The following is a 13,464-nucleotide window of genomic DNA, read 5'->3' as shown; positions in this document are numbered from 1 at the left end:
CAATTTCTATTCCCTGGGTAGCATTTCTTGCATTCATCGCAGCCTCATAGTGGTGCTGGCAAATTCAAACATACAATTAAGTTTCGCATCCTACCATGTAACCATTTAGCACCTGGGTCGAGAGTGGCAAATTGTGGACTCACGCCTCGCCAAACGATGCTAGACCACTGTGGGATTCGAGCACATGACCCTCCGTTTGCAAGGCGAGAGTCAGAACCACTACACCACGGCTCTTCCACAGTGATTGAGAAGTGTATCATAGACGGCAGTTTCAGGCACCTTGTCAAAATTTAAAGTCGAATCTCGCAAACAGCCTTTTTTTCAAATCAATCCTCGCATTTCATCCTACATGTAGGTAAACATGTAATCAGGAATAGCTGTTAAGAGAGCAAAAGTGCCTTTATAACTGGATTCCTGTTAAAAAATGCAGTAGAGAAATTTGAGAAATTGTGTTTACTGCATTTTCCTGCATATGACACAAGCATGTGATTGAACCAAAGGAAAATATATATGGCAACATTCATCTCAATGTACACTGTATATCCCCAAAAAACAATAAAGAAAGAAGAATTACACTTTTAAAATAAAATGGATGATATATAAAATTAAATTGGCTGGAATTCGTCTTATGCCACAGAAAATCCTCAACAAAGGAAAGAATTATTTTTTGTATGAAAAAGCTATTTCTTGTGAAAATATGAAGCAAGTATCTTTTGAAAAATGTTGGCCAAATTTCATTAATCTTTTTGTCTACTGTTGAAAAGTTTAATTGGTTTGCTAGATACAGTTTTGCATATTTATCTCTGGTTCTCTACATACATGTAGATTATAATTATGTTTTTTTGGTACTGTAAATGATTTATTTCATGATTAGATTGTATATTATCTGTTATTGTTGCATTACTATTAAACACTCACTATCTGATTATTTTTGTACATTGACTGAAAACAAATGTAAACTGAAGCTTAAATGAATAAAACATCCTACTGTGGAGGAAAAAGAAATTGGAAATAAAAAAAGAAGAATTGACACCTCTGGGAAATTTTCTGAAGTTCAGCAGCACATCTCTCCATTGTTCATTCTTAATATAGGAAGTGAATGATACAGAAACGTTTTCAATCAAAAACAAAACGTACATAATGTTAATACAATATGAACAGGACCTGCTGTCCACTGTACTTTCAATATGGTTACAGTCACACCACCAAAATCTCTCATGTTATTTTTAATGACATTCCATTGGTCAATTCACAGTAGATTTCGCTGGTGTGGCTGCATCATTTCAAACGATATTTTAATACAATTCATAGTCAGGAGCCTGTAACACCAAGCTGAGCAATGATTTTAGAACAAATTTTCATGATTGATTGCATTGACTACAGTGTACAATCAATCGTAAAATCAAGCGTACGATCAATTGTTATGCTTCGTGTTATGGAGCCCAGTTCTTCAAAAATAATGCTATTTAATCTCTATGGCCTTTATTCTGAAGTCGGGTTTAATTCTAGACTCCGGTCTTAAGTTGTGGTTTAACATGCATTCTAGATGTTGACATTGCTGGCTTTCCATAGCTGTGGTTGATCAGATCAATCGCAACTCTGTGTAAGAAGACGCCCAGAGATCGAATTAAACTGAGGTCCAGAATATAGGCCAATAAGACACCATTATGACCTAACCGCAACAACAATTTCAAGCAAAGAATTACTAACATACAAATTATGAAGGCAGTTTATGTTTATGTTCATTATAGTTTTGAGACTAATTACATGCCAGTCTGTACAATAAAACGGGAAGTTCACACTGACCATGAGTGGTTCCTTTTTAAAACAGAAAAAAATAGATAAAAATATTGGTGAATGTTTGATGGAAGTCTATCATACCACTTTCATATTACTGACTTTCAAAGTGGAGTTACTCCAGAGTCCAGAAGGAGTTACGCTACTTTGGAGGGCAGTATGAAAATTCTAGGATAATTTTGATCCAGATTCAAAAGCTGAGTACTCAACCCACATTGAGAATAGGGTTACAATACAAACGGAATATAAAGTCCACACCAGTGCGGTATTGCCTATCTCATGCATAACTTCATTCATTTCCGCATGGCGAGTTTCTGCGCACCACACATACGGCGCGAACTCGCTTGGAAACCACGGAAAGACTATGGATACACTGCTGCGGAACTTGCCAGTTTGAAAGGGTTTTAATGTTGAACCGCAGTACAAGCGTATCAACTCAATCTGGAGCTAGTCCTGAAACTTCACTTCGCCTTCAGTATGAAAACGGCCTAAGAGAGTATGAGAAACATTTTTTTTGTCTTTTTTTAATTTGTGATGTCCTAATATAAGCTGCTCCCAATATATCGGATTATATACATGTACTTTCAATAAATTCAATTATTTTAATGGAACATGATGCGTCTGATGATAAATCCACTGCACAAATAAGAACCCTTTCACATTTTTGTACAAAATGGCATTTTTCTAAATTCAAATCACATTTATCACATAGTGACTTATATGAAATCGGAAGGAATTGCTGACCTGTGACGTCATCAAATCAAATTTTAAAAAGTTCTTATATCTGTTATCATTGACTGATTGTCATCAAACTTTCTCCAATATTTTTTTTCTGTTTCTAATTCTAATTCTTTTACTAAAACCAGTTATATTGTTGAGGTGAACTTCCCCTGAATATCTATGGGGGGTACATGTCAAACATTCTTCAACTATCATTAGTTGTCAACAGTAAGAATATATATATAATAAGACCAAAATAGAGAGAAAGAAGGAAATCATTATCATTATGAAGCATGTTTTCTTACACATGAAATACACACTCAATTCAGTATATGGCAGATCATTTACAGAATCTGGAGAAAAAAATTAAATCAATTCTCTGCGAGATCGAGTTCTGTGCACCCCTGTTACACTCAGGTGAGATCTCCCAAATGGTGCCACTTAGTGGTTTCTTTGGACAGGTCCATTTTGTTGAGAGGGATGTTTGTGGCACCCAGGAAGGCATTTTCTTTGAGTAAGTCCGAGTTCCACACAGTCAGATGTAGAGTCCGTCTCTCAATCTCTTGTTTGGAGTACTTGTACACTAGCTGTTAATCAACAAACAAAAAAAAGAAATATCTACCAATTAGAGCTTATCTTTAGGTTTGGTAAAAATCCCTAAAAATATGGCTATTGCTATTCAAATTCTTTGCTTACTAAATTATATATCGTCGCACGCACAACGAACCGTCCTCTCTGCGCACTTCGCTGCGAAAGTTAATTTTGCAGAAAACGCATTTAAAGAAAAGCTTTTTTAAAACCAGCAATAAGTGCACCTACAAGGAGAGCAAATTATTTACCGGTGTCTTTGTTCTATAGTTCAGGTTCCAAAGTTTCATTCCGTATCTTTACATTTTCTTGAAGTGAATTATTTACGCCACAGTGGGCATCGTAACAGAGAGGACGGTTCGTGGTGAAATCGCGAGGCGCGATAGCGCACTGTATCTGCGCAGAGAGGACGGTTCATGGTGCGTGCGACGATATGTATGCCCTAAAACAGTTTTGTAGAGGATACAAAATAAAAAAGTGATCAGATGATGAATTCAGCAATTTTACTTGAAAATGTATTTTGATTGGCTGCCTTATCAGGATCTGTGTTTTTTCTATTTCAGAAAAATCAAAGTTGGCGCAGTCCGTATTAAAGTGTCTGCCTGTCGAACCAAGATTTTGGGTTTGAGTCCACCCCAGGCGGATGACTGAAGCCAGTGCGTTGTGTATAAACATCTCTCCCCTGTTTCACAGATGCAGGCTATCTTACAATGGAAAACACTCTGTCCCTCGGATAGGACGTTAAATTAAGGCCCTGTGTAGAGGAGAGTCACCACCTTCGCACATTAAGATCCCATTGCACTATTTGACTAAGAGAAGGGGGAAACCCCGGTGTAGTGGTCCACCTGCATTCCCCCAACATATCGGGAGAGACCGGCGGGTCACAGTTCTGTATGTGCGCCCTTCTTGGCAACCCAGACTGGCTGGCTCCTCCAAAATGCGCTATACATATGCTGTCTATCATCATACAAAAAAACCTATTCCAATGCATGGACAAGGGTGAATGTTCTAGGATACCATCTTTGTCTCTCGCTCCTCGATATCAAATTAGGCATCAGTTTTTAAATGAGAATTCATTATTGAAATGTGATTGTTTTAAAACGGATAATCCATGCCTAGAAATGAAAAAAAAATGTTTGAATTGTTTACGACACAGGGAACAGACACAATACAGTTACTTATAGGCAGAGCAAGTAAAAGTTAAATGAGAAGGGAGGGTATTGTGTAACAACCTGCTTCTACTTTTCTGGGTGCTTTATGTTGAAATAATGCATTTTCAAAAGTGAAAAATAATGGTCTTTATTAGACATCAAAACATTCTTGGCAGCCAATGGCTGAATTATAAATGTTTGTATATGGTAAAAACATTCACAAATAAATATGACAGAATATATATATATACATATATCTAAATATGATTAATCAATATACACAAGAAAGGGCTGACTCCATCCAACCTTGCAAAGAAAAAAAAAAAAAGAGGAAACGTTTGATTGGTGGTACGGTATGAGGTTGATTAAGCAGTTTGAAAAACTAAGTAGAGCATTGATCAACGATATTAAGTATGAGACATGGTTCAAAACTGTTAACTAAACTCACAACGTAAGAAAAAAGTCCCAGTCAACCTCAGCGACAGGCCGATCCGAATGAATAGAGAAAAGAGAAACAAGAAGCGGTTTTCAAGTATTTTGTCTATGGTTTTTAATTATCTCAGCATATACCTGTGGTAAATATTAATGAAAATCACAAGGGGAAAGAGGGAGGAAAGGGCAAATGTTCCTAATTCCACTGAGGGAGACAATGGATGGGCTAATAGGTCCCTTGACTCAAATCAACAGTGTGCTTTTTTCATAAAGAAAACTGACCTGCAGCATTTGTAGTTCGCATTTTGCATCCTTCAAATGAGCTTCCAGTGACGATATTCGAGAATGACGGAGTGAAACTGTGTGAATGGGGGGGGGGGCACTTCCATTGACGAGTGGATACCATGGGGTCTTGAAAAGCACCCTAAACAAGTATCTCCCATATTCTGAAAATGCACCCCTTAACGAGCATTGGCGTGTGAAACCCTAGCTTTAACAAGTATTGGAAACAAAACGATACCCTTGGCAAGTATTCCCTGAAATGAACCCCTAAACAAGTACAGCAATATGTTAACGGACGTCGCTTTTACCAATAACTAACATGTACATCATTTGGTTTTAGTATGGCCCCACCTCCCACAAATCGGACTCTAAACATGAGACTGTTGGGGCAAAAAGTACATCCTTTATAAAATATTTTCATCTTTTTTTTACCCTCGAAAATTTGACCCTAAACACGTAGCTTTCCTAGTGAAATGGATGCCCTTTTTTCATCATTTTCGTGTTTTTGACACCCTTATCACATTACGTACGTAACGTGCCCTATCTAGAAAAAGACATTGTTTTTACATGTTTTATGGTCGTGCAAGGTATCCACTCGTCAATGTAAGTGCCCCCCCCCCCCCTGGTGAATGCTTAAATCTCCAAAGTGTAAGTCTGGTGGCAAGCTCACAGTGACCTTTCAACCACTGCCGCAGAAAAAAAATGTTATTTTTTGCTTGGTTGGCCAATTCTGGCTATCCATGAGTGATTGACGGGGTACCCAAAAGAAGCAACATCGGGTCTAATCGGTGCAAAATGTAAGAACCACAGAATTTGCGCAGCCTCCTCAGCCATGTGAACAGAAGAAAATTTGAGCGTCATTACAATTCAAAAGACGCAAAATTCAAATGTGTGAAACCCCTCATATTCAGTTCATTTTGCTAAATGTTTGGCAGCCTAACCATGTACATCCAATATATATCATAATTATATTTTTTTCATAGAATGCAATTATGAATATGACTCATATATTTTTTTAATGCAATTATGATTTATATCTTTCTGATACTGGATTTTTTTAGCTAAAAAAAATAGTAAATTGAAACCAGTTAAACTGCTTTAACACCAATACAAACCCTCCACTTGTTTCACTTATTGGTATTATTCTTCTTCTCCTCCTCCTAATTATCTTCTTCTTTTATCTCATCTCTCTTTCTCTCTCTCTCAATTTTTCTTCTGTTTTCTTCTTGTTCTTTTTTTCTAATCCTCCTGTAGATCCTCCTGTTTTACTTTCCCACTCCTCCTCCTTCTCCTTTGTATCTTCATCTCCTTCTCCTTCATATTCTCTTTCTTCTTCCATTCCTTCTTCGTGTTCTTCTTTTCTTTCTCCTTGTTATTCTCTTCTTATTCCTCTTCTTCATCTCTCCCGTTCTTTTTTCTTTCTTTCATCTTCTTCTTTTCTTCTTCCCCTCCTTCTTCTTCTTCATCTTCTCCTTCTTCTTCTTCCTTTCTTTTTCTTATTCTTCTTTCTTCTTCTTATGTTTTCTTCTTCTTTCTTCTCCTTCTCTTTTTCTTCTCCTCCTCCTCCTCCTTCTTGTTCTTATTCTTCCTCCTTCTTCTTCTTTCTTCTTTTCTTTTTCTTCTTTCTTCTCCTTCTTCTTCTTTACTTTTTCTTCTTCCTCTTCTTCTTCCCCTTCTCCTCCTCCTTCTTTATGTGTTCTTCTTCTTTCTTCTCCTTCTCTTTTTCTTCTTCCTCTTCTTCTCCTCCTCCTCCTTCTTCTTCTTCCTCATCCTTCTTCTACTTTTCTTTTTCTTCTCCTTCTTCTTTACTTTTTCTTCGTCTTCTTCTTTCTTCTCCTTCTTCTTCTTTACTTTTTCTTCTTCTTCATTCTTCTCCTTCTTTCTTCTTCTTTTGTTTTTCTTCTTTCTTCTTCTTCTTCTTCCCCTTCTCCTCCTCCTCTTCCTTCTTCTTCTTCTCCTTCTTCCTCTTCTCCTCCTCCCTCTCTTCTTTCTTCTTTTTTTTTCTTCTTCTTCTATCGATGGAAAAAATAAATCTATTCATCTGGACTTACTTGTTGAAGCAGAGGACAGTTTCACGTCTGATCCGGAAGATTCAGAAGAGCTGAAGAAGCGTCCCGGATCGGACATGAAACTGTCCTCTGCTTGAACAAGTAAGTCCAGATGAATAGATTTATTTTTTCCATCGATATTTGACTTTCCTGGATGAATCAAAACATACATCAGTTCTTCTTCTTCTATTTTCTGCTTCTTCTTCTCCTCCTCCTTCTCATTCTACATCCCCTTTCCCCTCTCCATCTCCCTCTTCTCATCTTTTTTCTTCTAATCTTATCCTTCATGCACGTTTCTAAATCATCAGTATAATGTTTTATGTGGTGGATTTATAATGGCAGGGGTGACATAATGACAAATAAAAATTCCACTGTTGTTTTTTTTTTATTCAACTGTTGAATAATTCCTGGGGAATAATTAAAACTGGAATCTTGCATAAACCTCTATAATTAAGGCTAGTGGGATTAAATCAAGCTAATTTCCAACAGAGGTGTGTACTTTTGGGGGTCTGTTATACGTATGTCTCATTACAGTATAATGAGCCACTGGGGACTGATACATGTGTAGTACATAAAACAGTCATTTCAGTCAAAATCTGAATAGTTTTGCTATCTTATAAATAAAAAAAATCCAAATCATCAGTTTAAGATTTCTTCACAATGCATTCCAAGAAACTTGTGAATAATTGCACTTCATTTTCAGGTTTAAAACAAATCAAGATTTAATGTGTGATTGATTTGAGATCTCCTTTTCCCTAAAATAATTACTTTGCTTTAAAAATATGCATAGTAACTGCAGATTTGCTATTTGAAATTGATGGCAATAAGTCAATTTCAGCTCTAAAATAACTCTTACAAAATTTTGCAATTCTATAATTTGAAGATCTCCTTGTAACAGACTGACTGATCAAACATTGGTGATCAATTGTAGAATTGCTACCAATATAAAAGTGACCGAAGCTCAATTTTAGCTCCTAAAATCAATTACTAATTAGTATAAATATTTCAATATATTGCAAAAATTATATAGATTGAATTATCCTTCTTATTCTTCCAACAGAAACAAATATATTTTCAGTAACTGAAATTGCTTATTAATTGCAGATTTTCATATTGATTGTAACTTTCTTGTATCAGCCCTTACTTGTACAATAATAAGGTGTATCATAGGTACACACAACTCCAATCCTCTCAGATCAAACCATGTTTTTTAATATGAAATTGCACTTTGGAAGGGTTGGTATGGAATATTCATGATCTCATGAATGATTCATAATAACAAGAAAAGCGTTCAATTTCGCGATCTAATAGATAACACTCAAAAGTACAACTAATAACATTCCAAACATAGGTTGGAGGATGTTTCTTAGATCAAGCATTGATGAATACCACTGTTCGACAATGCAAGTAAGAAAAAAAATGAAATACACAATAATAACCAGCTCGGTGTACTATTTTAGTTGTTCTAACGAGAAGAGTAGAGATATTTCATGCTGATTATAGGTGGTTTCAAACCGCCTTGATAACAAGAATCCCTGTTGAATTACAAGAAATTATTCAGGCAATATAAAAACCACTTAATTGACAAGTCCACCCCAACAAAGAGTTGATTTGAAAAGAAAAAATCCAACAAGCAAAACACTGAAAATTTCATCAAAATCGGATGTAAAATAAGAAAGTTATGACATCTTAAAGTTTCGCTTAATTTAAACTATATAAGCACATCCTTTCTTTTGTATTTTATTATATAAATATGAAATATTATAATTTTCTCCTCCTTGTCAAGTGGAAAAAGTTTTATTTCTCCCTGAACATGTGGAATTACCATTATTTTAACAGTTTATGGTTGGGTTAAGATGGTCCTTATTGTCAAATCTCTAAAAATTGAAATATTATATTATTTACAAAATAAAAACAAAAGAAATAGTGAGTGATGGACATCATCGATTCTCTCATTTGCATATCACTGAGTTGTGCATGTAACTGTTTTGTGAAAAATAAGCAAAACTTGAAATGTCATAACTTTCTTATTTTACATCCAATTTCGATGAAATTTGCAGAGTTGTGTTTGTTTGATTTTTCTCTATCGATTCAAATCAACAATTTTCTGGGGTGGACTTGACCTTTAAATTACGAACCATTTCACACTGCCCCAAAAACATGATGATGATGCACAGCATTTGTATAGCGCCATATATCTGTCAACGACATTCAAAGGCACATACTCTTCAAGATAAGTTCCTGAAGTTACGAGCATGCACAGTATGGTCTGATAAGCAAGCAAGGTGCAAGATTCAAAATCGCTAGCTCCGCAGCCACCTACGGCACCCGCACCTAACTACACACTGGGCTAAAAAGGTTCAGTAATTTGCTTTCCCACTGCCAAAATACCTGCGACCTTGGAAAAATCCTGTGAAAGTTCTCGTGACTTTGACGAGTACCTACTATTTAGTGGGTATTTTCTTTCGGGGAGATTACGTGTAATATGCTTTCACACTGCCAAAATTACATGGTATTTTTTTATCAGGGTAGATCTGGGCAAATTTCCCGATAAGAAAATATCTAGAACTGATGAACTTCAAGGCGGTCTGAAACCGCCTACTGTTTTGTGGGATATTTCTGTGGTTTGTTTTTACAGGGTGAAACCAGGCAACACCCTTGAAACTAGACCAAAGTACCATTAAAGGTCAAGTACATGTACATCAGAGAAAATGTTGATTTGAATCAATAGAGAAAAATCAAACAAGCATAATGCTGAAAATTTGATGAAAATCGGATGAAAAATAAGAAAGTTGTGACATTTTAGAGCTTTGCTTATTTTTCCCAAATAGATATATGGACAACTCAGAGATGAAAATAAGAGAGTTGATATGACATATACATTGTAGGATCCTTTTGATGCATCCACAGATTGTTAAACGATGTTGCAGTTATTTTCAATCCTACATCCCATTCATCAAGATTTTCCTTTTTAAGCTGTTTCATGACACTTATGGACAAAAAAAGGAAACTTTAAAATGTCATAACTCTCTCATTTTATGTCTGATTTATGGACGAAATTTATAGCATAATGCTTGTTTCATTTCTTATTAAAAAAAAAATGTTTTTCTGGGGTGGTCTTGACCTTTTATATATGTAATCAACCAAAAAATAGCACCTTCCATGCTCAAAGCTATCTATTCTAATCAATGTGAGTAGCATAAGATGCAGACCTCTACTAGTTTGCAAGAACAGACTCATATTTGACACTTTAACCAATAAACAACATGTATAGAGTAAAGACTAGATGTCCAAACTCTGTTTATGTCTGCCACAGTACATCATAAATCTAGTCTCAATAATTCAGACTCTGCATTATGCACTCTGCAAATTGCAAAACCATGGGTCTGTGCCAGCAGACTAGACTTCCAGTAAATTACCATCTCAGTATATTTGCCACTTGGTCTACACCCCATTCGTCTATTTTCTGTTTGGTCTAATCCCATACCCTCTTCACACTAGCAACGAATACCGCTACAGTACCGGGACTGTCCCGAGACTGCAGCGGTGTTGCCTTCAGTGTGAATTCTCGGACCCGGAATAAACTACCCCGGGACTGTACCGAGACTGTTGCAGTGTTGCCTTCAGTGTGAATTCTCATTACCGCAATAAACTACCCCGGGACTGTACCGAGACTGTAGCGGTGATGCCTTCAGTGTGAATTCTCGAACCCGTAATAAACTACCCCGGGACTGTACCGAGACTGTAGCGGTGTTGCCTTCAGTGTGAATTTTCGAACCCGTCATAAACTACCCCGGGACTGTACCGAGACTGTAGCGGTGTTGCCTTCAGTGTGAATTCTCGAACCCGCAATAAACTACTCCTGGATAACCTTGCATCGCAATAACTCTGCAACAAACTATCACTAGGCAAGCCATAGTAATAGCAGAGGGGCAGCCCCGCGACTGTTGCGGTGTCCCTTCTATTCAGTGTGAAGGCACACCGCTACTATACTGAGACAAACCACTTGTGATATGTTTACTATAATGTGGGGACGTCATGGTCCAGTGGTTAAGACTCCTGTCTACCGATCTGAAGGACGTGGGTTTCATTCCCCGCCGTCAAGTATTTCTGGTGTATCAGAGTCAGGTCACTCATGGGGTCACAAGCCTACATGTTGTACACATGTTTTGTTAGGGAGGTTATAAAAATCGCTTGCTGCAGTGCGAATGGATACAATGAATTTTTATCCCGGGACTGTGCCAGGATAACTTTTCTACTGTGAATGCATTAATAGCCGTGTCGCCGTCCCCCGCTAGCACCAGGATAAGTTTGAAAACCAGTGTGAGCGGGGTACTAGTTCATGTACATTCAGTTCATCTACGAACCATTTGGTCTCATTTCAATTTAGCCAATTTACCATTTTGTCTTATTACCACTTAGGCTAAACCAGATTCCATTGACAACTACACACAAATTGATGAACAGATGATCTATTTATAAACCAAATTTCCACTTGACAAAGTGTAAAATAATAAGTAAAGGAAGTGGATATCGGACCATCTGGGCATTACATGGTAAAACAAGGTGGTTAATGAACCACGATTCTTGCCTGATATCAAGATCAATACATTATGCAATAATTATGATCTTTTGACCCCTAGTATGGCCTTTGACCTTATCATACTTAAGAACACATATGCAGTACTACCCACAATTACTTGTACTGAGAATGAACACAATGGATAAAGAAATGAGAGCACTTTGAAGAAAAACTTCAAAATGATGGACATGACATCATATCACTTGACCTTTGACCCCATCATCATATGAAACATACATGTGGTATTACCAAAGGATCATTTTAACCAAGTGTGATCAAAATTGATGCAGAAACAAAGAACTGCAACATTATTGTAATGGACCAACAGACTATAGTGATTACTTTATAGTCTCTGCCGAACTTCATTCAGGTGAGACAAAAATGTGAGTATTAGACCACATGTTGGTCGGACAAAATAGTTGTTGCATCAAACTGATACTTATCCTTGTCACAAGGCTGTACAGCATCCATTTAGCAGGGAACCCACAATAAAGGCTCCATGCATCTTTTTATAGTCGCTTTCCTGGGCCCCGTCTTACAAAGATTTGCGATTGATCCAATGGAAAGCCAGCAAAGTCAACATATAAAATGCATGTTTGTTCAAAAAAAATTCTAGGTATAAATGTATATCCATAAATTCAGTGATTTCTTGATTATTTGATTGCGTTCTCCTTTGTTTGCAAAGGACATTTTGCAAATTTCCTGCAGAAAAAATTATGACACTGATGGATTTCCATAGAGTTACAATTATTGGATCAATGGTATTAAACTCTTTGTAAGACGGGACCCCTGTATTCCCAACAGTTTTGTCTATGATGAAGTGTGGGAAGTTGGTAACGAAAGGCTGCTTGCGGGATTCCCACTTTACCAATACATAATAAATAAATAAGTCAAACTTACCATTTCATTGTATGTTGGGTTACGCGTCTTGCGGACAACTCTTGTCTTTCTCTTCGTGGTCTTCTGAGGGTCAGGGGTCAAATACGTCTTGACATAGGGGTCAGGGTCACCACCGTCTGTTGACCCCTAGGAATTTGACAATACAAAAGAAACAGTAATTACAAACAGAATCAATGAATAATAATCACAAAATATAGAGAAGATAATAGAGAAGCCATGTTTAAAGAGAAATTCCAGTAGTTGCAGTAAGCCCTAATTTCATGAGAAGTGTGTAAAACAAAGCTTAATTGTCAGTATATCATTGAGGATCTAGATCTGGTACAGTTACATAAACTGAACTTTGTAAAATCTTGAAATTTACGCTGAAAAATGTTCAGACTGAAGATCGCCAACACAGATAGGCACACGTGGGACACTGTATTATTATTGCTGGAATAAAGACCGGTCGGAAGTGACCGAATCCGCGCTTATTTTGCTTATTTCTCAGCAATTACGCAATTTCTTCCAGAATCCTTTGGCACAGATTTTTTATTCATACAAACAGACACTTGGGTGATCATTATATTGGATTCTGTAAAAAGTCATTTAGAGATCGTTACCAGAACTGGAATTTATCTTTAAAGGTCAAGTCCACCCCATAGACAGTTGATTTGATTCAATAAAGAAAAAAATCAGACAAGCATAATGCTGACAATTTCTTCAAAATTGGATGTACATGTGTAAAGTAAAAAAGTTATGACATTTTAAAGTTTCGCTTTTTTTTCACAAAATAGTTATATGCATAATTTAGTCACATACAAATGAGTTGATGATGTCCCTCACTATTTCATTTGTTTTTTATTTTTTGAATTAAACAGTATTTCAACTTTTACAGGTTTGACAATAAAGACCAACTTGACTGAACCATAAATTCAATGAATGGTAATTCAACATGTTCAGGGAGAAATAAAACTTTGTTTTACAG

The 13,464-nt window shown here is 36.6% G+C and overlaps 1 protein-coding gene across 1 annotated transcript in view; it reads right to left on the bottom strand.

The window, feature by feature from the left end:
• Positions 1-839: 839 nt before the first annotated feature.
• The window catches only part of LOC121421518 (phosphatidylinositol 4-phosphate 3-kinase C2 domain-containing subunit beta-like), a 68,074-nt gene continuing 55,449 nt past the window's right edge, over positions 840-13,464 (bottom strand). The window contains exons 30-31 of the mRNA XM_041616262.1: positions 12,501-12,626; positions 840-3,104 (exon numbers count right to left, since the gene is read on the bottom strand). Of these exons, the coding sequence (XP_041472196.1) occupies positions 2,931-3,104; positions 12,501-12,626 (300 nt within the window). The 3' untranslated portion in view covers positions 840-2,930. The remainder of the gene's footprint in view (positions 3,105-12,500; positions 12,627-13,464) is intronic.

The sequence above is a fragment of the Lytechinus variegatus genome, chromosome 9, assembly GCF_018143015.1.
Source record: "Lytechinus variegatus isolate NC3 chromosome 9, Lvar_3.0, whole genome shotgun sequence".
Lineage (NCBI taxonomy): Eukaryota > Metazoa > Echinodermata > Echinoidea > Temnopleuroida > Toxopneustidae > Lytechinus > Lytechinus variegatus.
This window is presented reverse-complemented; position numbering and strand designations above follow the sequence as displayed.